This window comes from Bos taurus, chromosome 17 (genome assembly GCF_002263795.3).
Source record: "Bos taurus isolate L1 Dominette 01449 registration number 42190680 breed Hereford chromosome 17, ARS-UCD2.0, whole genome shotgun sequence".
Lineage (NCBI taxonomy): Eukaryota > Metazoa > Chordata > Mammalia > Artiodactyla > Bovidae > Bos > Bos taurus.
Genome location: NC_037344.1, coordinates 71728058 through 71752855, shown reverse-complemented (window position 1 = coordinate 71752855; position 24798 = coordinate 71728058). Strand labels below are relative to the sequence as shown.

At 62.5% G+C, this 24798-nt stretch overlaps 1 protein-coding gene across 2 annotated transcripts in view; it reads left to right on the top strand.

Moving 5' to 3' along the window:
- The window catches only part of BCR (BCR activator of RhoGEF and GTPase), an 86808-nt gene that overhangs the window by 42855 nt on the left and 19155 nt on the right, over positions 1 to 24798 (top strand). For both annotated transcript variants that reach the window (XM_024977857.2, XM_024977858.2), the window contains exons 3-13: positions 5111 to 5215; positions 5541 to 5726; positions 10670 to 10777; positions 13819 to 13879; positions 15073 to 15125; positions 16885 to 17025; positions 19811 to 19932; positions 20808 to 20976; positions 22026 to 22145; positions 22921 to 22996; positions 24186 to 24290. In XM_024977857.2, the coding sequence (XP_024833625.1) occupies positions 5111 to 5215; positions 5541 to 5726; positions 10670 to 10777; positions 13819 to 13879; positions 15073 to 15125; positions 16885 to 17025; positions 19811 to 19932; positions 20808 to 20976; positions 22026 to 22145; positions 22921 to 22996; positions 24186 to 24290 (1246 nt within the window). The remainder of the gene's footprint in view (positions 1 to 5110; positions 5216 to 5540; positions 5727 to 10669; positions 10778 to 13818; positions 13880 to 15072; positions 15126 to 16884; positions 17026 to 19810; positions 19933 to 20807; positions 20977 to 22025; positions 22146 to 22920; positions 22997 to 24185; positions 24291 to 24798) is intronic.

Here is a 24798-nt window from a genome sequence, read left to right as displayed (position 1 = left end):
ACACCGCAGTCCCGCCCTGCCCTTTGCGCCCTCCGCCTGTCCCCTCCGCCCTCTCGCCTCTGGGTGGGGTAGCCGGTGCCCAGGCCCCTGTCCGCTGCCCCCTAGCCCCTCTGAGGCTCAGGAGAAGGTTCTAGTCTAGCCCTGGGCCTCGCTCACACGTTCCTTTACCCGGCCAGGCCCCTGGGAGCAGAGAGCAGGATGGGGCGCCGTCCTTTTCCACCCGGCTCTCCAGGCCGCAGGGCTGGGGAGCAGCTCCCCCGGGCACACAAGCCTTCACCCCGGCCATGGCGGGAGGTGCGAGCAGGGTCCCCTGGGAGCAGCTTCCCCAGGGTGCCTCCATTCGAGACATGACCTCCGTGGTCTGAGAGGAGAGGGGGTGGCTGGGCCCCCCCACCTGCACATCTCTGCTGATGGTGCTGGGGGCCCCGGAGCCGGCTGCCCGGACGGTCCTGGACCCCGGGACCTGCTCATCTGATGGACGAGGGTTCCCTGGAGGGACCTTTGCACCTTCGTGAAGGTGTGGCCACGCCAGGGCCCAGCCCGCGGTTCTGGGTCCTCTCACTGGTCGGTTTATTCCGTGGATCTTGGTGGAGAACCTGGGGCTCTGGGCGCCCTGGCCCGGAGGCTCCCGCTGCCCAGCATGGCCTGGACAGGGCTGTGGTGTGGGGCCTGGGTGTCCTTTCCCCAGAGTGGCTGAAAGCCAAGAATCCGATGGCTACCCCCCATACGTGTACACAGACACAGACAGGAACACGCATGAGCATGCGGGCTTTCAGGAGGCACCTGGGGGAGACGTATATGTGCGCGCGCGCATGAACACACACATGAGCGCAGACGTGTACACACGCATGAGTGCACGCACACACATACACGTGCATGTACACAGGAGCGCACATGTACATGTACACACAAGCACACGTATGCATGCTTGAGCACACGTGTACGTACACAAGCACGCACATGCATGCTTGAACACACGTGTACATATACAAGCACACACGTGCGTGTACGCACGAGACACACACACACGAGCACCTGGCTTGTGCACACACAGCGATGCCCAGAGCAGAGTGGTGGTCCAGGCAGCCTTTCTGGGTGGTCCCAGCGGGCAGCCAGGATGCGCTGTAAGTCCCAAGGATGCAGAAAGCAGACACGGGGGCAAGTGGGAGCTGGGCTCCTTTTCTCCAGTTCGCACCTGGGCAGCCAAGGCTCAGGGCAGGAGGGCAGGGGCCTGAGACAGTGGGGCTCGCGGGGCGGGCCTGGCTGATGGCCGCACCCCGACCCCGTGGCTCAGCCCCGGTGCTTCCTGTCAGATCTGCCATTTCTCCACCACGAAGTACCTCCCTCCCGCCAGGCCAGGCAGGTGGGAAGGGCCAGTGGGGCTGGGGGTACAGAGGGGCTGCCCTGGGAGGTCCTGTTCCAGGTATTATGGAAACACACAATGGCGCTCATCTCACAGGCCACCAAGACGATGCTCAAAATCCTTCAAGTCCCAACAGTGGGTGAACTGAGAACTCCCAGATGCTCAGCCTGGATCTAGGAAAGGTGGAGGAACCAGAGATCAAACTGCCAGCATCCGTCAGATCATAGAAAAAGCAAGGGAGTTCCAGAAAAACATCTACTTCTACTTTATGGGCTATGCTAAAGCCTTTGACTGTGTGGATCACACACACTGGAAAATTCATAAAGAGATGGGAATACCAGACCACCTGACCTGCCTCCTGAGAAATCTGTATGCAGGTCTGGAAGCAACAATTAGAACTGGACATGGAACAACAGACTGGTTCCAAATTGGAAAGGAGTACGTCAAGGCTATTTATTGTCACCCTGCTTATTAAACTTATATGCAGAGTACATCATGAGAACCGCTGGGCCGGAAGAAGCACAAGCTGGAATCAAGACTATTGGGAAAAATACCAGTAATCTCAGATACATAGATGACACCACCTCTGGCAGAAAGTGAAGAGGAACTAAAGAGCCTCTTGCTAAAGGTGAGAGGAGAGTGAAAAAGCTGGCTTAAAACTCATCATTCAGAAAACTAATATCATGGCATCTGGTCCCATCACTTCATGGCAAATCAATGGGGAAACAATGGAAATAGACACTTTATTTCTTGGGCTCCAAAATCACTGCACATGGTGACTGCAGCTATGAAATTAAAAGACCCTTGTTCCTTGGAAGAGAAGCTGTGACCAACCTAGACAGCATATTAAAAAGCAGAGACGTTACTTTGCCAACAAAGGCCCGTATAGTCCAAGCTATGGTTTTTCCAGTAGTCAGGTACAGATGGTGAGAGTTGGATCCTAAAGATGGCTGAGCATTGAAAAATTGCTGCTTTCAAATTGTGGTACTGGAGAAGACTCGAGAGTCCCTTGGACAGCAGGAAGATCAAACCAGGCTCTCCTGGCGTGTCAGTGATAAAGGAACTGCGTGCCAACATTGGAGACGTGGGTTTCATCCCTGGTCCACGAAGATCCCTCATGCCTCGAAGCAGCTAAGCCCTGGCACCACAAGTGTGCAGCGTGTGCTCTGGAGCCCGGGAGCCAGAACTGCTGAGCTCACGGCTGCGGCTCCTGAAGCCCCTGCTCGGCGACAAGAGAAGCCACTGCCGTGAGAAGCCCGAGCACAACTAGAGACTCGGAGCCCCTGCTCGCGACAGCTAGAGAAGAGCCCGCACAGCAACGAAGACCCAGCACAGCCAGGAATAAATGAACAAGTGAAATTATAACAACAGAAAAAGGAGATCAAACCAATCCATCCAAAAGGAAATCAGCCCTGAATGTTCACTGGAAGGACTGATGCTGAAGCGGAAGCCCCAGTACCTTGGCCACCTGATGCGAAGAACTGACTCACTGGAAAAGACCCTGATGCTGGGAAAGATTACGGGCAGGAGGAGAAGGGGACAACAGAGGATGAGATGGTTGGATGGCATCACCGACTCGATGGACGTGAGTTTGAGTAAGCTCCAGGAGTTGGTGACAGACAGGGAGGCCTGGCGTGCTGCAGTCCATGGGGTCACAAAGAGCTGGACATGCCTGAACAACGACGGGAGTGCCAGGAGGCCCGCGCTGGCGTGGGATGATGGGTGACGACGCCCACGGACGTTAGCCCTGTGGTAACCGGGGGCAGGGGTCTTGCTGCTGGTGAAGTGAACGGAGCCCAGAAGTGCCGCCTGACGCTCAGTGTGGCACAGGGTGCCCCCCTGGCACCCAGCAGAGAACCCTGCAGCCCCAGATGTCACCCAGCAGAGAACCCTGCAGCCCCAGATGTCAGCGGGGCCATGGCCGGGACCTGCCCCGTCCGTCACGTCCCCACGAGTGACCAACGGCCAGTGCTCCGCTTCCACACCCAAGGACAGGGCTGTCTCTGCTCACCTGCAGGCTGGGGAGCCAGTGGCGGAAAGGGCAGGGCTGTGTCCTCTTCTCTGGACACAGGGACACAGGGCCTCAGGCCCCTGGCACCACCCTTGGGCTGCAGTGGGGCCGGCCAGCACAGGCTGGACGTAGGGAGGAAAACCCCAGCCAGGTGGGGCGCAGGCCTTGGGCACAGCCACCCTGACCCCAGACTGCCTCACTGCCGGTCAGGGAGCAGGCAGAGGACCTCAGCCCGGAAGTTGATGAAGAAGCAGTTTGGTTGCCTTGGGAATCATGCTCCGTGTCAGTTTCCGGGCATCTGTAATAAACCACTACAGACCGTGTGGCTTAAACAAGAGAGACTGATTTCCGCCCGTTCTGGAGGCGGGACGTCTGAGGTGAAGGTGTCGGGGGCTGGTTTCTCCCGGGACCTCTCTCCTCAGCTCAGAGATGCCCGTCTTCCCCCTGCGTCTTTCCGGCCGGGTATGTCCGTGTCCTAATCCCCTCCTCCTCGTCTTCTCGAGGCGTCGATTTATAACTAGGTGTTTATCCTAGGTGTACAAGGCAGTGGTTGGGTATATGTGTATATTGTAAAACGATTGCTGGCCATGACTCAACATCCGTCCCCACGCCTGGTTATAAATGTTTTGTGTGCTAAGAACTCTTAAGATCTGTTCTTTGAGCAACTTTCACATGTATGACATGGTACTGACTGTGGCAACCCGCTCAGAGGGGAGGTCCGTGGGCAGAGGAGCCTGGTGGGCTGCAGTCCCTGGGGTCGCAGAGGCGGCCACACCCGAGCGGCAACACACGGTCACCGAGCTGTTCCGTACATCCCCAAGACTTGCTTGGCTCGTTCCTGGAAGTCTGTGCCTTTTGATCACCTGATCTCTTCTTAGAAGGGCGTACCAGCCGTTTGGGACTAGGACCCAGCCCACTGACCTCGTGTTAACTTGATTACGTCTCTAAAGACCCTTATCTCCGAGGACAGTCGCGTTCTGGGGCGCCGGGGACACATCCCTGGCGTGACACCGTCACACCCAGTGCGGCAGTGTCGTCTTGCAGCCTCCAAACCCGGCCCCCCTTGTCTGCATCCAGGGCCCTGCCAGCTCTGTGTTTGAGGCAAAGACCTCAGAGTGGGGAGGAGGGGGTCCTTGCTGTAGCCTACAGGTATGTGGGTCCCAGTGTCTAGAAAGCAGGCTCAGAACAGCAGGTTTAAGGGACAAAGGCCCTGGACCCAGGAGACGGGGTTTCCCTTGGGCAGGTGGCGTCAGCCCAGCCTCGCCCTGTGACTGGGCACGAGGCGGGCTGCCCAGCCCTGGCCGGTCCAGAGGTCCAGTGAGGCTGGCTGGGCAGGTGCCGGGCGAGGGAGTATTGTAGCGGAGAGGCCGCGGCGGCCGTGTGCTGGGCCCGATGCCCCTCCCCCCCACCCCCTGGGCTCAACTCCTCTGGTCACGGGTTCAAGGTTCGTAGGAAGGCTTCGCCTGCCGCTCCACCCAGCTCCCCACTGCCCGTTGCCTGGCGTCAAGGCCAAGGGTGGCCCCCGGCTTTGCTGGATGACTGGCCAGATGTTGCAAGGACTGGAAACCGGGGGCTGACCTGCGGGGGGGCCCCAGGCCTCCCGAGTCTCATCCCACCCAGAACCTTCTCGGGAAGCTGATCTTCAGGGCCACTCTCCGGCTTCCTCCACCTCGACAGCTCTCCCCGCCACCCCCACCCGCCCCCTCGGGCCTGACGTTTATCCTTTTGTCCTGCAGAGTGAGCTGGACTTGGAAAAGGGCTCAGAGATGAGAAAATGGGTCCTGTCTGGCATCCTGGCTAGCGAGGAGACTTACCTGAGCCATCTGGAGGCGCTGCTGCTGGTGAGGGGGCGGAGGGGTGCCGGGCGGGCGGGCAGCGCTGCCATGGAGGCCTGGGAGCAGCCCCGCCTGCCCCCTGGAATCCCCGCCAACACCCGCAGGAGGGCGGGACACGGCCTCGGCCGCAGAGGTCGGCCCTCCCCGGGGGAGGGGGCGGTGGGTGCACTCGTGAGGCACTGTGCCCAGCCGAGCCGGCTTCACGTTTTTGTGGCTGCTGAAATTTAAAAACCGAAGCGTGTGTGCGTTCACGTGACCGCCGCACACCTGGCACGTGGCGAGCCCCGTCCCCTGCCACCCCCCACCACCCGCCACCTGTGCCCTCTTCCAGCCCATGAAGCCTCTGAAGGCGGCTGCCACCACCTCTCAGCCCGTGCTGACGAGCCAGCAGATCGAGACCATCTTCTTCAAAGTGCCTGAGCTCTACGAGATCCACAAGGACTTCTACGACGGGCTCCTGCCCCGCGTGCAGCAGTGGAGCCGCCAGCAGCGCGTGGGCGACCTCTTCCAGAAGCTGGTGAGGAACCCGGGGGCCTCGGGGGTGACGGGGTGGAGGGCGGCGGGGCCCAGCCTCTCCCTGAGCCTGACGCCCACCCCCTGCCAGAGGCGTGGTGGGGAGGGGGAGTCCAGGCGCATCTTAGGCCCCAGACGCCCAGGGCGGGCCGCGCGGAGTGGGCGCTGTGCAGCAAACCCCAGGCGAGGACGCCAAGCCAGGTTCTCTCCCCGTGGCCCACCCCGCGTACATCTCTGGTCCTTTCCGGCTCCGCCCGAGTTCCGCTCAGGGTTCCCAGGCTCCAGACGGGGCCCTCTTTGGACCACAAAGAGGCTGCGGACCGGGCAGCAAGACTGAGGTTACGGGCACGGGGCGGGGAGCCGGGAGCCGCCCCTGCAGGTGGGACAGCGGGGCTCCTCGAGCTTCGTTGCGTGTCTGCACTTCTCTTGAGTTAAAGGGTTAGTCAAGGATTTCTTAAAGAACGAGAGAAAGGCAGTTTGGGGAGGGAAGGTTGGTCATGGGCGAGGAGCCCTCTGGTCCCCAGGGGAGTCCCTGACTGAGGACGTGGTGAGGACAGAGCTCCTGTGTGGCCACAGCTCCCGTGGCAGCCGTTTTAGGACCTGGAGCCGTATTTACCGTTAGGGACGGTGGTCGCAGCGCCCTGGAGACGCGGCACATCCCGTGGACGGGGTGGGGAGGCAGCAGGGCTGGTTTGTGTGTGGCCAGCCCGGCAGAGAGGCGGCCTCCCAGCGCTGCGAGTCCTCGCCCCGGGACTCCTCGAAGGCAGGTGCCGGGCCGGCCCGTGTGACCAGAGTTCCCCCTGCAGGGACCTGAAATCCCAGCTCCCGGGTTGCCCGGCCCCCTGTATGCGTGCCCTTTCCCTGAGAGGGCACCCGGCCTTGTGGGCTGGGGCGGCTGAGGTCGCTGGGCCCCCTTCTAAGTGCCCAGAGCGCACGGAGACCAAGCACCAGTCCCCGGCCCTCCTGGGCCGCCCGGACGCCCAGCTGGCCTGCCTCAGCTCATGCCAGACCCTGGCGTTCTGCTCGGGCGTGGCTTTCCTGTGAGCTGTTCCCTCCCTCCACTGCTCGGGGCTTCAGGAAGGGGAGGAACGCTTCTTTGGTTCAGATTTCCCCGCCTGGGACCCCTTTCCCAGGGCCAGAGAGCAGGGAGACCGGTACTGCCCATCCTCAAAACCCCCATCTTTGAAGACCCAGGTTGTGGGCAGAAACCGCAACCACTCTCTTCCCCAAATAACACTTAAGTCACCCAGAAACTTAAAAAAGTTTAATAGTCTGACAAACACGGGAATTTGCAGCATTTGCTCTGGTCTCCCTGGTGTCCTGGAGCTACCTTCGTGCATGAGGTGCTGCAACAGGCAGACAGGGAAGGCGCGGCCCTACGGAAGAGGAGCCGCCATGGGAGGTGGTTGCTGGGGAGCTCTGTGCCGTGTGTTCACCTGTGTGCCCCCGGGGCCGGGCGCTGGGCATCCCCACAGACAGGTGGACGGGTCCCCGTCCCCACAGCTTTCAGATTAGCACAGTGGGGTTGGGCTCCCCAGCTGGGAGGGTCTCGGGACCCCCCCAGGAGCCCACAATGCCCCAGCCCTGGTACCACCGCTCCCCAGGAACTCAGGAGCCACGCCTCGTTGCTGGGAAGCCCCTTCCTGCCGCTGCCTTGACTCCCTTCCTGTGGGTTAATCACTACCCAACTGGGGCTTTGTTTCTGGCTGAATTTTTATTAGCTCAGTTTTTTTGGTTCCTAATCACTTCAAACTTCCTGAATTGTTGCAAGAATCGCACAAAGAAGTCTCTGTGCCGGCTGCACCACTTGTAACATTTTGCTTTATCTTTCTTTCTCTTTTGCTTTATCTTTCTCTTTTTCCCTCTCCTTTGTACACACACACACACACACACACACACACACACACACGGTGAATAGTTTGAGAGAAAAGTGCTGATCCTGCCTTCTATCTCTAAGTACATCATCGTGTATTTGCTGAGGACATGCTCCTCCACAGCCCACAGGACAGTGCTCCATCAGGGGCGGCTCATGCTGATGTGGTACTGCTAATTAATACGCGATCCTACGGATCTCTTCCAGGTTAGGTGCCCTGTTCTTTGTGGCCGTTTTCCTCTGAGTCCGGATGTGGTCGTCAGGTCTCTGTAGTTTCTTACCATCTGCACCGCTTGCTTGACCTGTGCTGGTCTCCCACAACCTTGACATTTTTCTTAAGGGTACACCAGTTTGGGTTGGATTTTTTTCCAGAAGAGATTCAGGTTCTGTGTTTAACCACTGTGTCCTGTTGGGGCCTCACATGGTGCACGGCGGGCACCTGGTCTCCATCTGTCCAGTTACCCGTGCAGCTCGGGTTCTGATTGGTGCTCCTGGTCTCCATCTGTCCAGTTACCCATGTGGCTCACGTTCTGATTGGTGCACCTGGTTACATGCAGCTCAGGTTTTGATTGGTGCACCTGATCTCCATCTGTCTGGTTATCCGTGCAGCTCGGATTCTGATTGGTGCATGAGTTGCCTAAACCTCTCTAAAGCCACGTGGGAGATGTGAGCTCCTGGAAGAGCAGGCAGAAGTAACCAACAAGCGGTTCTGTGTTGATGTATTTAGGCTGCTACCGCCCAGGCGGTTCAAACAACAGAGGTCTATCTCCTCCCATTTCTGGAGGCTGGTAGTCAGATCCAGGCGCTGGCAGGGCTGGTTTCTCCCACGGCCTCTCCTCGATGTGTCAATGGCTGTTATTTCCCTGTGTCCTCACGTGGTCGTCCCGCTGTTCCTGTGTCCTAATCTTTTCTTCGCCTAAAGACCCTTGTCAGATTGGATCAGGCCCATTCGAACAGCCTCATGGTGTTTAAAACATTGTTTTTGATGTGGACCGTTCTTACATTCTTTATGGAATTTGTTACACTCCTGCTTTTATGTTTTGGGTTTTTGGCCTCGAGGCACGTAGGATCTTGGCTCCCTGACCAGAGGGTGAACCGTCTGCCCTGGAAGGTGAAGTTTTAACCACTGGACCACCCGGGAAGTCCCGTGACGGCGTCATTTTCTCCCCATCACCTCTTTAGGCCCATCTCCAGCTACAGTCACTTTCTCCGTGCTCAGGACTTCGACTTACGGATTCCAAGGGGACACACTTCAGTAGTAACATCCCCTCGGGACTAGGCTGAGCCGTGGCCTCTTCCAGAGGTCACCCCGGCCACAGTATCTACTGTAGCCCTGCTCTTCTCCCCTGCTCTGCCTTCAGCCACCTGTCATTACGCGTTTCTTTACTTATTTATCGTGTGCTCTGCTAGCTGGCCACACGCACTGTCTGAATGATTGGTGGTGACAGTGCCTGAAGCAGGGCCTTTGTTTGGGTGGGAGACCCTCAGTGAGCGGGGCAGTCGGGGGAGAAAGGGCTCTGGGTCCCACCGTGTGACAGGGGACCTGGGGTCTTGGACGCGGCGACTTGTCCAGGTGAACGCTGTGGCCAGGGCCGAGCGGGGCCTCCTCCAGCTGCTGTTTTTCTCACGTGCCCCCAGACCCTCGGTGCAACCCCCACAGGGAGCGGGGTCAGAAGATCAGTGCGGAGGGCATCTGGCCTTGCCATCTGAAGAAACCTAAAATTCAATACAAATGCAAATGCACGTAGAAATAAAATTTAGGTTCGATGCAGAGCAAACGCCAGGATCAGCAGAAGCCTTGGGCCTCCGGCTCCCGGTGGGCTGCAGTGGAGGAGACCCACCCAGCCGGTCACGGGGTCTGCCCTCACCTGCTCAGGCTGGACTTTCCCTCCTGCCTCTGGAGGTGACCCAGGCCCTGGTGATGGTGGTGGCCGCAGACAAACCTGCCCCGACCTTGGAAGTCTTGACTCAGCTGAGAGCTGGGGCAGGAGACCTCCTGTTAACGCCTTTGGCCGAGAGCAGGACAGCGCCCCTGCTTTGCAGCTGGCAGCGGAGGCTTCCCGCCTGCCAGGGTGCCGAGTGACACCTCAGCCCCGTCGCAGGTCTGGATGGAGCTCATAACTGGGCAGTGGGAGCCCGTCTTCTCCGTGGGCAGCTAAACTGCGCATTTCTCACATGTCTGAAGAGGTTGTAGAGGAGCAGAGCTGTGTAGCCCCTCCTTGCTGGTTGGATCTCCCTGCAGTCCAAGGGACCCTCAGGAGTCTTCTCCAGCACCACGGTTCGAAAGCATCAATTCTTTGGTGCTCAGCCTTCTTTATGACCCAAGGAGATCAAACCAGTCAATCCTAAAGGAAATTAACTCTGAATATTCATTGGAAGGACTGATGCTGAAGCTGAAGCTCAAATACTCTAGCCACCTGATGAGAAAAGCTGACTCATTGGAAAAGACCCTGATGCTGGGAAAGATTGAAGGTGGGAGGAGAAGGGGACGACAGAGGATGAGGTGGTTGGATGGCATCACCGACTTAATGGACATGAGTTTGAGCAAACTCCAGGAGTTGGTGATGGACAGGGAGGCCTGGCATGCTGCAGTCCATGGGGTCGCAAAGAGTCGGACACAACTGAGCGACTGAACGGCAGCAGCAGCAGTGCAGCCCGTCGGGCCAGGGATGGGTCCCGCCGAGGCGTCTGCAGCTGGGACGAGCAGGGGCCGCCCCCTCCCACCTGCTGGAGACGCTCATCTTTGTTCACTGACATCCTGGAACACCAGCCGTTTGCTGGTGGCCCAGTTTTAAACGAACAGGGTGGGAGGAGGAGGTTGCTGGGAAGAGAGCCCCTACCTGCCTGGGGCTGTGAGTCACCTCCCCACATGTCACATTGGAAGCAGAAGTGCGCTCAGCGCGTGGGTAGGGGAAGCAGGTGGGCGGCGGTGAGCGAGCGGGGAGCTGAGGTCGCTGCAGCCCCGCACCAGCTGCTGCACCTGGGCTTAGGGGAGCCCAGCACTGAGGGTCGGAGACCACCTGCCCCGCTCCTGCCCGGCACCCGTCCCACTGTCTCTCCCTTCCTCCCCGCAGGCCAGCCAGCTGGGTGTGTACCGGGCCTTTGTGGACAACTATGAAGTTGCCATGGAAACAGCCGAGAAGTGCTGTCAAGCCAATGCTCAGTTTGCAGAAATCTCTGAGGTACGCGTGATGCTGTTCAGAGAGGTGTGCCCCTCCACCTCCCTGGGTGGGGCCGGCGGGGTGGAGCGCCGTGGGCGATCGTGGGCATGCCGTGACCCCAGAGAACACGCACTGCACACCGAGGTCTGGTCGTGAACCTCTGTTTCCGGATGCCTGCGGGTGGGCCCTGTCAGCCCCAGCCGGGGTGGGGTTGCAGTCCTGAGCAGCCTCGGACGCTCCCTGCCCTCCCAGCCGCGAGGGCCCGGCTCGGGGGTCCGTCTGGGCAGCCTGGACAGATGTTGTCTTGCGCTTGTCTATGAGGTCCCCAGGAACAGAGGGTTTTGACACCCGAGCCAGAGGCCGACATTGCATCTTGCAGGTGGAGAGCAGGTGGGGGCCTCATGCTCCGCTCCTCTGGGGCTTACAGCCAGCGCGGGGTGGGCTGCCCACCCACGACGGGGGAAGCTGCAGGCTGCCAGCCTCACCAGCCCAGCAGCTCTGAAACCTCAATCCCTGGAGTCTCAGTACAAGGAGGGGCCTTGGAAGAGCCCCCGGAGGCAGGAGACCAGTCACCAGGGGCTGCTGGTGACCATGCTGGGTCCTCCCCGCCCTGCCCATCCTGCTCTTCCCTGCAGTGGGGGGATACCTTCCTCTTCCTGGGGTTCATCTTCCTCAGAGCCCTGACCTGCCTGCTCCGCCAAGCAAGGATTCTGCGTGGGAAGACCTCTGAGTGAGAACTCGGCTGCCTTTTTTTTTTTTTTCCAATTTCTTACCTTTTGCCTGCTTGTGGGATCTTAGTTCCCCGACCAGGGATCGAACCCGTGTCCCCTGCATTGGTAGCGCGGAGTCTTAACCAGTGGACCCCCAAGGAAGCCCCAAGAACTCAGCTTTAGGAAGAGAAACGGAAGCCAGAAACATGGTGGTGCTGGTCACGCAGATGCGGCCCGCACCCAGGACCGCAGGCTGGCTCCACGCTGCCCTCCACAGCTGCCCCAGTTGGCCTGGAGCGTTGGGTCTGTTCTCTCGTTCACTCATTAAACTAGCAGCCCTCACGCCCCCAACAGCTGGGGTGCGGGCGCTGAGTCCCTAGGTGACCTTGACAAATTAAGAGTCGTAACGTTTTAAGATCGGCTGCACTTAAACGGGGCCGCGTTCACATCCACCCAGACAGGTTTCTACAGAAACAGGAGGAAGTGACGGTGGACACCACCCGGGGCTTACGGGGTCCCACTGACCACGTGCAGGAGGGGATCCGAGCCCCACCCGGGCACGGGAAACAGGACTGCGCTCGGGGGCAGCCAGCGGCCAGGCTGCCGTGAAGTTTTGTACCATCGGGCGGTGTCCACTCGGGTTCTCCATCCCTGTTTCAAAAAAGACCCAGAGAGGGACTTCCCTGGGGGTCCAGTGGCTGAGGCTCTGTGCTCCCAATGCAGGGTTCGATCCCTGGCCAGGGAACTAGATCCCACACGCTGCAATGAAGATCTGTGTGCTGCAACTGAGCCAGATAACTAACAAACAGCAGAAAAACAGGCCCAGAGAAACTAGAACCACACGGAACGTGGAATGAGCCACAGGGACACGGAAGGAGCAGGCCACAGGTGTAGGGGTGCATTCAGGGGTGGGGGTCAGAGCTCGGCCGTGGGGACGGGAGCTCCACCTCCAAGGACCTGGAGCAGTGGTCCTTCATCTCTCCCGGGACCAGCCTGAGAAATCCGTGTTCGTCATCGTCCGGTCAGACCGGAGTTGCCCGCGCTGGGTTCCATGAGCCCGAGCTCCCCGGATAATAAACCAGTGTGACAAGGGGAAAAAGTGAAAACGTTAGTCACTCAGTCCTGTCCGACTCTTTGTGACCCCCGTGGATTGATTGTAGTCCGCCAGGCTCCTCTGTCCGTGAAATTCCACAGGCGAGTAGCCATTCCCTTCTCCAGGGGGATCTTCCGACCCAGGGATGAAACCCAGGTCTCTTGCATTGCATTTACCATCTGAGCCACCAGGGAAGCCCCTGATAAATAGGTAACGGGAATCAAGTGCAAAGGGCTTCTGGGGTCTGTAGTTGGTTTGGGAGCTGCGGGGTTAAACCAAACTTGTAAGTTTCCTTAAGGAAACTTAAACTCCCCCCACTCCCCCCACCGAGCTCCCAGACGATGAAGGGGCCCACATGCATCGTGCCTTCCAGGGGCGCCAAGCGTGGGCTGCTGCCCCGGCTCACCGGAGCAGCACCTGAATTTTGCAGATTTGAGCTCTCACGCACGCTCCCCACTCCCCCTCCCCTGCCCTCTGGGAGCTGCTGAGACAGGTGATGGAGGAGCCCCTGCAGAGAACTAAACGCCCAGGAGGGGCACCAGGGCTTATCGCCTGGAGGTTTCCTGTGGCCCGAGAGGTTAGGAACGCAGTCTCCAGCTGGGGTTTCTCTTGCTCCCAGTCCTCGCCCTGGGATTAACCACAGCGTCTTTTCAGGGACGATTTCAGGCACACAGGGCCCTTTCATTCCCTTTCTCTTGGTACCTCGGACCGAATCGGCAGCTCCTGTGAACGCAGTTAAGTTGAAAAATGACCCACCCGTTAAAAAAGCTGTGCTTGCTTCCTGGGCAAGGACGTTTGCAAAGTCTGGAGAGGGATGGAGGCAGCCTGCCTGCTGGTGACTGCCCCGAGGCGGAGTGCTCTGACCGCCCTTGCCCCGGCCCCTGCGTCCAAGCACGCTGTTTAACTGAGGCAAGGAACCGGTCCGCGCTCCCAGGACAGGTGCTGCCTTTGGTCTGGGTTTGCAAGACACTCTGCGCCAGAGGCCTCGGCCAGGGCCGACTGTGTCCCCTGGGGACGCCTAGCAACGCCTGGGGACGTCCCGGCAGGAGGGGGGCTGTTCAGCCTCCAGGGCGTCTCACAAAGAGACTTTCCGATCCTGAAGTCGGCCTCGCCCCTCATGCTGTGACCCAGACACACCCCTGAGGTTTGTGGCTGAAAGGATGCTGAGGTTTCTGCCCGAGGTTCCTGGGGGTGAGCTCGCTGCCACCATCAAGGCCGCTCTGTTCACCCCGCATGAAAACGCGCTCTTCTCTCTGCAGAACCTGCGAGCCAGGAGCAACAAGGAGGCCAAGGACCAGACGACCAAGAACTCTCTGGAAAGTGAGTTCTCAGTGCCGAGGCCCCTGCGTGCTCCCTGGGGGAGTTGTGGGGGGTGGCTGCTGCGAGGGGACAGGGCGCCCAGCTGGGCCCCCCTGCGCTGCTGCAGACCTCCAGTCACGAGGAAGGGAGCAGGGAGTGGGCAGGACCTGTGGCCGCCGCCAGGGATCACGCGGGACGCCCCCCGGGCCTCTCAGCGCCATGGTGTCGTCTAGCAACCTTGTGGGGGACCGTATTGTCCCTTCTTCCAGATGACGCAGCAGGTTTAGGATAGAAGGACCCGTGTAGAGGGCGGGTCCCGAGTGGCTGGGCAGGGGTCAGAGCCGAGCGGCAAGGCCCCCAGGCCGGTGTTTGCCCTCCTCCCTCTGGGTAGAGTGGGCTCAGGAATGAGAAGGTCCTCCTCACTCCTGGCTGTTAGGGTCTCGGGAGGATGTTCACTCACAGAGCACAGCACGTGTGATAGGAGCCGGGCCAGAGCTCCACCCCGCTCCGAGCCGGTCTCCCCTACGTCTGTGAAATGGGGTGAGTGCACAGCTTGCGCTGCCCGAGGGGGTCACGGGCAGAGGTGCCCCCGACACAGGAAAACACAGCGAGTCCCGTGCCCGCAACGGGCCATGCCAGCCACGGAGCAGAGGGGGCAGCCCGACCACTGGGGCTCCAGGCTGCTGCATCCAGAGGTCCAAAAATGCCCGTAAGGCAGCTGAAGATGCTGCTCGCTCGGCCAAGGCCGGCACAGCCTGCACGCGTGAATACTAGAAAGCAAATGAGCTGACCCACCGGTTCAACCGGGAGCTGTGTCTCAGCGCCAGGCCTGGGTCCGCGTGGAGACCAGTGGGCTGTTCTGCCCACAGGGACTCACGCCAGCCCATCCTCCCAGGGACCTGCGCCGGCCCATCCTCCCAGGGAGCCGGCTGGCTCCCTGACCCCCGCCTTTGAGTGCTTGCTGCCGAGGCAGCCTCGCAGGCTTGGGTCCTGGATCAGCCCCAGACCCGGCGCTGACGTCACGGACCGAAAGCCCACAGTGACATCCCCAGCCTTCCAAGGCGCCGGGTTCCTCTCCGGTCCCCAGGCAGAGGGAAGGTGGGGTGCCCTGGGGATGTGGACTGTGGGCCACCCCCTCCTCCACCCTTGCAGCCAGGGCGGGCGGTCGGCCTCCTGCACGTGCGACCTCTCATCCCCTGCCTGTCTCCCCACAGCCCTGCTGTACAAGCCCGTGGACCGGGTGACCCGGAGCACGCTGGTCCTGCACGTGAGTCCCCGGGGTCCGGGGCCTCTGTGCCCCAGGGCTCTTGGCTTCTGCTGTCTTGGGGCTGGGGCCGCTGTTGGTCAGCTCTGCTCACCTGCCCTCTTTTCTGCCCTGCAGCTGTACTGAGCATGCAGGAATGAGTCGCCTCTCCTTTCCCGGGCTCCTGGGGTGGGGGTGGTCCGGGGCTCCCGGTGCCTCATCAGAGCAGGCACAGGTGGGGAGGGGCTCGAGAATGGAGACGCTCTCCCGAGGGAGGGGGCAGGGCACGGATGCCAGGTGCCCGCCTGGGCTGCGGTCGGACCACACCCTCCACCAGATGGACAGTGCGCGAGGGGGCCCGCCCAGCAGGGCTGCCCCTGAGGACAGCGGGGAGTCACTCACACGTTGTTAAGTGACCGTCATTCAGTATGTGCGTGCTCAGTCATGTCCAACTCTTTTCGACCCTCTGGACGGTAGCCTGCAAGGCTCCTCTGTCTGTGGGATTCTCCAGGCAAGGATACTGGAGTGGGTTGCCGTGCCCTTCTCCAGGGGATCTTCCCGACCCAGGGATCGAACCCACATCTCTTACATCTCCTGTGTTGGCAGGTGGGCTCTTTAACACTCGCGCCGCCTGGGCAGCCTGGTCATCTTAATACCGAGAAACAAAAGCAGAGGAAAGAAGGCCCCCAGCCCTACTGCCCGGCGACCCTATCCATAGGTCTTTAGAGCAAGTCTTACGCACGCATTTTTTAAAAAATGAACGACCAGCTCGCAGAAGCCTATAAAAGTGTGCGTTTCCTTTCCTGCTCCCTGCCCACAATGAACCCACCACCGGAGGGTCCTTAATGCTGACACACGTGACGTATTTTAATCGCTCGGAGACGTGCTGGGCCCGCCGTCCCGTGCCTGCCGTCGGCCCCCGTGTGCTGCGTCAGGCCGGTGGCGCCCCAGGCAGCTCTGCCTCGTTCTTCTCCGAGCTGTGCGGTTTCCCACGCACTGCTCGTTTCGTAATGTCTTACGTCTCAGAGACTTCGTGGATGGAGGCAGATGAGCTGAGATTGGCGGTTTGCACACGTTTGCCAGGCTCTGGCGCTGGAGCCCTGGAGGCCCTTCCTTTGACCCCCTGGCAGCGATGAGCTCAGGCCTGGCGGAGGGGCTGGCCTGGGACCCCCACGCCGGAGTCTCCCCTGACTTGTCTCGTCTCCCCAGGCTCTTGTTGCCATAGGATTTGGGAGCCAAGAGGGTTCTGTGTCTCTGGACCAGAGAGCCGTTGACTTTTGAGCTCAGATTATGGGCATCCCCCATGGAGAGGAATTCCCAGGCTCTGATCTAAGAGAGCAGGAGTCGGGAAGGTTGGGGGCTTTCTGCTGACCTCACACAGGCCAGCGCCCCCCGCGTGGTCTCGGTGGACACGAAACACATCCAGAGGCGGTTTCGCTTGACGCCACCACACACGAGGGGGCACCACTGGCATCGAGTGGGCAGAGGCCAGTGATGGTGCCACTCTCCTGCAGGGCATGGGGCCGCCCCCACCCAGAGTTTCCTGGCCCTGGCTGCAGAAACCTGCCCCAGAGCCGCAGTGTGGAGCCTCTCTCAGCAGCGTGCAAACAGCATTGGCTTGTGGGCTCCGCTCGGGACCTCCCCTAGGGGTGGTGCTCCACCACGCGGCCCCGGCTGTCAGAAGGGTGGCCCCGGGTCCCCCCCACCACCCAGCCCCAGCGTGTCTGCAGCTCGCACGGCCAATGGACCCAGCGGCTCTGACTCGACCCTTCCCCCGATGCAGGACTTGCTGAAACACACGCCCCCCAGCCACCCTGACCACCCGCTGCTGCAGGACGCCCTCCGCATCTCGCAGAACTTCCTGTCCAGCATCAACGAGGAGATCACGCCCCGCCGGCAGTCCATGACCGTGAAGAAGGGAGAGGTGAGTGCAGTGGCCACTGCCCCGGTGGGGGACACCGGGCCCCACTGTGTCCCTGCAGCTCAGCACAGCAGAGACGCCTGACCCTGGGGGCCCTTGACCCTGGCAGGGTGGACCCCGGCCGGCGGGCGGGGCGTCCAGGTGGGGTTGCAGGGATGTGGTGGCCTTGCTGCGGGGGTTGTGTCCAGAGCCCCCCACACTTCTGCTGGATCGGGGTCCCAGAGGTGGGCCAGAAGGCAGACGGCATTTGTCTGCCTGGAGACCGCTCCGTGCTCCCCTGGGTGTTCTTTCACAATGAGACGGTTGACAGCGGGTTTAAGGACTTCCCGGGCAAGAAAGGGAGCGGGGCGTGGTATGTTCGTAGCTGAGAACGGGGTTGACGTCCTCTGGGGGGTTCCCCTTCCCCTCCTCTCCCCCCGCCACACCGAGAGCCCCTCTTGCCCTCCGTTGTCCCTGGAGGCGAGAGTGTGGCGCAGAGGAGCAAGGTGCCGCCCTGGCTGCCTCCACCCTTCCCGGGAGGGGCCCGCCCGTGCCAGGCAGCTTGCAGTAAGATGGCAGAGGTGTGCCAGTCAGGGGGTGGCGTCCAGCGTGAGCACCCTTTGCTGGACATGTGCCGGGGTGGGAGCAGGCAGGGACGGGGCATGTGGGCTGGGCGGTGAACCTGACCGTCGCCACTGCTGGGAGCCGCTTCCTCCCCTTCCTGCTCCTTTGAGTCCCCCAGGCTCGGTGGTGCCCAGTCTGACCCGCCGGGCACTCGGGGCAGCCAGCAAGTGGCTCTCGGCCCGAAGCTCCTAATCTCTGGGGGAAGTCGTGCATGCGTGCCCAGCCTCCCTGGTCACAAGTTCACGTGACCTCAGCAGACATGAGAGTTGCTTCCGCCAAGACAGCCTTGCCATGGCTGTCTCCCCTCCTGGGAAGCGGCTTCAGGGTACGTCGAGTCTGTGCCGTGCCTCCCGCTGCAGCGGGCATCCCCGAGGAGACGAGCCTTCCTGCTCCTTCGATCACTGGAAGCAGCTGCCTTTGGTCAGGTGTCGCCTGCAGCCGGCAGTCTGGCCCTTGTTCCTGGGTCTCCAGTCACGGCCTCCTTCCGCGGGGACCACGGCTGGGGGACGGTCCGCCTCTGAGCTAGAGGTTGGGCGCCCTCTGCTGGCGACGTCCAGTAGCTGAGCCCGTTCGGGTCCCCCTCCAACTCACAGAAGGTCCCCCGGTCTTGCCTCCTGGGCTGGAGAACCTTCTGCCGAGTCCCTGCCGAGGGGACATCGCCCCGTTTGTCCCTCGAGGACTTCAGCATCTGGGACCTGCACACACCCGGCCGTCAGATGCCCATACCCCCACACCACCCCCCGGGGGCACAGGTGGGCGGAGGGCGGTGACCCCATGTCGTGGCTTGGCTCGCAGGCAGCCCTCCCGCCCTTGCACATACGGTGCGGTCGGCATGGGCAGTGCCCGTGTGAACCATCCGCGCTCTGTGCCAGGGCCTGGCGGGCTGCTGTGAGCCCACCCGAATGTGATGGTGACATGGGTGTTGGGGGGGGGGGGGGCCAGCCCAGGCTGCACTCGCTTCTGGGGGGGCTCTGGCTGAGCGTTGGCAGGGGGTTCAGAGAGGCACAGCCTCCCCAAGAAGAATCTAGGGTACGGGTGCCCGGACCTGCTGGGGGGCTGTGGTGAGGCGGCTCTGGAGTTCTGCATGATGAGCGGGCCTGACACTCTGCACCGCCCCACACCCGCCCCAGCCATTGCAGACTTGGGGGGAGGCGTTGTGCTTTCTGAGGGGCCTTCCCTGAGGCTGGGTGAGCAGGGTCCCTCTCCTCCTGGGCACAGAGCCCTGAGTCCCTGCTTGCTTTCTGCACTGGCGGGGGTGGGTGGCGGAGCTCTCTGTCTGTAAAATGGGCACAAGGACCCTCCCCCAGGGTGTGGTGGGGCAGCCTCTCCGCCTGTCCTCCGCACGGCACAGCCTTGGTCCAGGTGACGAGGTGGTGGCCGCTGGTTGTCGGCTGGCGACCGACCTACCACCCCACGCCCTGGACCTGTGCGAGCTAGGGACACCCGCCCCTCTGTTTCAGGGAAGCCGCCGGGGCAGAGGCGCAGGGCTTGCCGGGGCACCGGTGCCTCGAGTCCGCCTGCTGTTCAAGGCCTCCTTGGGGCTCGGGGCCTGCATTAGACACGTGACCCCTGTGTGGGCTTCTGTCCATCAGCGGGCTGTGACCTGAGAAGGACTGGAATGCAGGGTCCCAATTGGGGGACCCCTGCCCGGCCTTCTGATGCCCGCAAATCCGGGCCTGGCCTTGAGCGTGACCGCCCCCCTCTCTGAGTCCTCCCGGCCCTGCCCCACCCCACTCACCAGGCGGCTGTCCGCCCTCAGCAACGGGCCCTTCTTGCTGGTCCCCCACACGAGATTGTCCCCTCTTCTGGCCTGCCTCCCGCCCGGGTGTCCAGGGCTGTCCTGGGGAGGGAGGCCCGGGCCGCCCTTGCTCAGACGGGCTCTCCAACCCCCGGGCTGCGCCGTGCCCTCCGGCCTCTACGCCGGCGGCCGAGACCCTGTCCACGCATCCTCCCCCATAGGCCGTGTGCCCCGGGCGCTTGGGGACTTTAATGGACAGAGGGCAAGGGGTTTGAGGTGTTTGCAGGCGGAGGGGGCGCTGGGGGGTGGAGGTGGGGGTCGGAGGCCCCGACCCCTGCCCTGCCCACGCCCCCTCGCCCTGACCACGCCCCCCTCCTCCTGACCACGCCCCTCTCGCCCTGACCACGCCCCCTCGCCCTGACCACGCCCCTCTCGCCCTGCCCACAGCACCGGCAGCTGCTCAAGGACAGCTTCATGGTGGAGCTGGTGGAGGGGGCCCGCAAGCTGCGGCACGTCTTCCTCTTCACAGACCTGCTGCTCTGCACCAAGCTCAAGAAGCAGAGCGGGGGGTGAGTGACCGTGTGGCCCCCTGGCCCGGCGGAGGGTCCAGGGCACCCGGGGCGGTTTCTACAGAAGGAAACTGGGTGTTCTTGCCAGTCAGCTTGCAGAGGTCATCCCCCTGTGGGCCAGGCCACTGTCGTTAAGCTACAGTCTGTTTCCACCTGGAACGCGGTGCCAGGCTCATGGTCAGAGGTCATCATTAGCAGATGTCCTGGGTCAGCGTGAGTGACTGGGCTGTTGACTCTTAACAGGAACAGGGGAGCCTGACTGTGACCTCAGGGGGGCTGTCAGGTCGTGACCCAGAGAGGTCTGGGGGTGCAGGGTCTGCTGTAGGTGGGGCATGCATGGTGCCTGCCCCGCCCCGGCCCTTGGCAGACATCACCAGCTGATGGCCGAGAACGCAGTGGCCTGTGCAGGGGCAGCAACGGGGGAAGAGACCAGTCACTCAGCTGAGCTCTTCAGCCCCCCTGCTGTCGCCGTGCTGGGTGGGTTCAATCAGAAGAGAGCTTCACCTTCCCTGTCTTGTCTGTCGAGAGGGGGCTTATACTGGGTGGATTTGCAGCCCCTCAAACTGCAGCCCTGGGGGCGTCTGCAGTCCTGTCCTGACTGTCACTGGGGGCCTGGAAGGTCTACCGCGTCAGGATACAGTGGATGAGGCGTGGCAGACCCTGGGCCTGGGTCCCACGCGAGCAGTGCCCCAGCACAGGGGCACCGGGGCCCGGTCGCCAGTGTCCACCTGTCTCGGGGACCACGGGCAGGGTTTGAAGATCAGGTAGACGTCATGGCCGTGACCTCAGGGCTCCCAGACTGGAAACAGTGACTTAAGCGGAGGAAGGTGGGCAGCCTGTTAACGTGCACCCCCCCGCCCCCGCCCCACATCCAGCAAAGCCCAGCAGTACGACTGCAAGTGGTACATCCCGCTCACGGACCTCAGCTTCCAGACGGTGGACGAGTCGGAGGCTGCACCCAGCATCCCTCTGGTGCTGGACGAGGAGCTGGATGCCATGAAGGTCAAGATCTCCCAGATCAAGAGTGACATCCAGAGAGAGAAGGTGCGTGGGGCGGGGGGTGGGCACTAGGCTGGCTCTGCAGCTCCAGGGGCAGCAGCACCTCCCAGCGGGCGAGTTCTGCTGGGCCTCTGACCCACTGCAGGTCTCTGGGACCTGCTGGGGCCCCGAGAGCATTCAGAGCACCAGGCATCCCATCAGACGTGGAGCCGTCCAGGATCGGGTAGGGGGCGGGGGGCGGTCGCTCCACTGTCCCTGTTACACCTGCCCCGATGGGGAGCGAGTCCCAGGTGCGGGATACGGCCCCTCCAGAGGGTCTGACCTGTACCCGGCAGACCCCTGGTTGTTTCTGGAGAGGAGCAGTGTTCTGAAGGAACAGCGAGGGCGAGCCCCCAACCTGTAGGGTCGGTCTACAGGTACTGTGTGGCAGCCAAGGACGGGGTGGGTCCCCAGAAGGTTGATGTCCAGGGACACCAGCTGCTGCGGTGGGTGCAGCGGGACAGGCGTCCTTCGCAGCCCGCCCCTGCCCGCCCTGCTGCACCACAAACCCCAGGGGATGGGGGGTCCCCGGAGCTCCGGGCTGGCGTGAACTCTGGGTTGTCTGTTTGTCTGGCCAGGGCAGAGTGTCCCAAGGGTGTCGAGCCCCGTCCATTGCTGCGCGTATCCAGGCTGTGCCCCTGGGACGGAGGCTTCAGGAGGGCGGTGCACGGCTGGGAGAAGAGAGGGTTTTCCCTGCCAGGTCCTGGGGACACGTCTCGCCCTGCACAGGCCCCTCACTCCCAGGAGACGTGACGTCAAAATGTGCAGACCCGGGAGCAGGGAGGGGCCCTCAGGATCACGACGGGCCCCTGGACGTTGTCCTAAGTTTGGGCAAAGTGACAGAAGGGAGGTCCGTGAGCGGAAGGCCTGTAACCCTCAAGGAGCATGCACTGAGCACGTCTGGCAGCCCGGGCCCGGCCTGGACAGTGCGGCCGAGGCCCTGTCCACGGGCTTCTGTCCTCTGCGGACCGAGGGTCCAGGCCCGCGGGCAGGCTGAGCAGGAGCGCGCAGCGCTGGGTTGGGGCTGGACACGTGGCCACATCCTCTCCCCACAGAGAGCAAACAAGGGCAGCAAGGCCATCGAGAGGCTGAGGAAGAAGCTCTCGGAGCAGGAGTCGCTGCTGCTCCTCATGTCCCCGAATATGGCCTTCCGCGTGCACAGCCGCAACGGGAAGGTGAGTGACCACCGGCCACACTCTGCGGACCATGCCCCTCACAGGCCGCGCCCTGCCCACAGGCCACGCCCATATGACAGCCAGGTCACGCCCACAGGCCGCGCCCCCCCACTACCGGTCACGCCCACAGGCCAAGCCCCTACCCGCCAGTCTCAGCCCTACCTGCCGATCACACCCTGTAGGCCACGCCCCACCCACAGACCACGCCCGACTCGCCAGCCACACCCACGCCCCACCCCTCCGGTTGCCTGTGGTCCCTCTTCGGCCCCAGAAGCTTGTGTGGCCTGGCACACGGACCCCCACAGCTGGGAGATGGCGGGGGCTCCAGGGGCGTCTCCATAGCGTTGGGGGCTCACAGGCTCTCAGTGCAAGGATGCAGTCTGGGAGCCCGTGGGCCTGAGGGGACGCTTCACTTCTACCCTGAGGGCTTTTCTCTGTGGGCATCACGCGCCTGCCCAGGGGCTCTGCGGGGGCCGCTGCCTCCGCGTCAGGGCCCGGGCTGGTGGGCATCAGCCCTCCCCTCGGCACATCCATCCTGGGGACCCGGTGGCCCTGTGCTGCGATGCGTCGCCCTGACCCAGGCGGGCAGGGCGTGCAGGAGCAGGGCTGCAAGTGCACCCACTACCCCCCAGCTCTGACGCCTGCAGCGCGGGGCTGTGGGCGCCCTGAGCGGGTTCGCTGCCGGCTGCACGTGATGGCCGGGATGGAGCCCGGTCCCTGGGTGCCCGGTCAGCGGGGTGGCGATAACTGGGGTGTGCTCTCCCCCTGCCCCCAGAGTTACACGTTCCTCATCTCCTCCGACTACGAGCGGGCCGAGTGGAGAGAGAACATCCGGGAGCAGCAGAAGAAATGTGAGTGGCCCCCGGGCCGGGGTGGGGGCTCCAGACGCGGCCCGGGCTGTGGGCTCCAGGTGTGGGTTCAGGACTTTGGCACTGTGGTCTCTGACCTCGTTTTTTCCCAGCGGGCTGGGCTGTGGGACTCATCCAAGTGAGGTGTGCCTTGGAGCCCTGACGCATGAGATGGTTGAGGAGGGTCTGTCCTGAAAGGACCCCGTGCCCTCCGTGACTGCCCACCGCCAGCCTGCCCTCTGACCTCCCCCCGTGAACCCTGCCTGCCCCTGGGGCTCCCCCACCCCCGCCTCGCCTGCCCCCCACCCCGCAGATGCCAGCTGGGCGGCCACACCCTGCTGGCCCTGCTCCCCTGTGCTTGACTGCTGTCGGGCCAGGGCGCCCAGCCCGAGCCAGGACGGGCCCTTCTCTGGGCGCTTCCCTGTGTATTAGCGGGTCTCTTCTGCTCAGCTTACAGCTGTCCCGTGCTGCCTGGCTGCCTTCAGGGCTGGAGGGCAGGCCTTGCCCCCGACCTGGGGCTGCGGCCGCCTGCTTCCCTCCTCTGCTTCCCGCCGCCCCCCACCCCGTGACTCGGGACTCCCGAGCCGTTCTTGCTGAGAACTTCCTGCCTGTGCCTCTTGCAGGGGCAGCCAGGCTGAGCCCTGCATCCCGGGTAGGCGGGGGGCTCCACATGCCTCTGCCTTGTCCCCCGCAGGGCACCGTCTCTGGGGACGGGGTGCTCCTGGCGGCTCTGACAGCTGGTGCCTGGACCCAGCCCATGTTCCCATCACGGGTGTCCAGTTATAACCAGAGGTCCAGACCACTTACAGCGTCTGTCCTCTGCTCAGAAGTGAGCTCTGTTCCCCCACCTGGTGGAGAGATGGGGGCGCAGCGGATAGAGCTGCACTGGGTGTCTGGGGAGACCCCACAGGAAGCTGCCCCGGGTCGCCCCTCATGACCGCCATACGGCCAAGCCGAGGTGGCAGGCGACCCTGTGTGAGCATCTTGCTAAGATTCCCTCCACGCCCCCCGGGCCACGCCTCCCCATCCCTTAGCGGCTCCTCCCTGGGAGCACCTGGACGCTGTGGGCCTCCTCACCGGGGTGTGCTGAGGGCCCGCTGTGAGGGTAGCTGGAAAAAATGCTCCAGGGGGTCCCGGGGTTCTGAGGAGCCGGGTGGACTCACTGGCTGGCACCCCTGTGCCCCCATCTCAGGTTTCAAGAGCTTCTCGCTGACGTCCGTGGAGTTGCAGATGCTGACGAACTCGTGTGTCAAACTGCAGACCGTCCACAGCATCCCGCTGACCATCAACAAGGAAGGTGGGCCGCCCCCACCCCGCACCCTCCAGGCCGCCGTTCCTTACTGCAGTTGGGGCTGCCCTGGGGCCGGGGACCTCCATGCCTGGGCTTGTGTGTGCTCCTGTCGGCTTCTCCCTGGAGTGGACGGGACAAGCTGGGGTGACCCAGGGGACCGGAGACTTGGTCCTGAGTCCCGAGCGGCTCCCCAGACCCTCTGTGCTCTGGTCTGGCCCTGCTCCCCATCCCCCCACGTGTGGTCGTGCCGCACCTGCGTTCACTCTTACACTCGTGCACACGCGCTTGCACACAAGAGCGTGCTCTGCACACTGCGCCTCATCCACGTGACGTGCTCCCCAGCCCCTCTCCTGTCCTGAGAGCCCGTCACGTCTCGTCTCCGCCCCTGGTTTGCCCACGTTGTGAACGTAGCACTCGATCCTAAGGCCGAGTGGAGGCCACAGCAGATGTGTTTCTGCTCACGTTGTCGCCTGGTCCCCCGCTAAGCAAGTGACAGTCACGCGGTGCCCCCCCC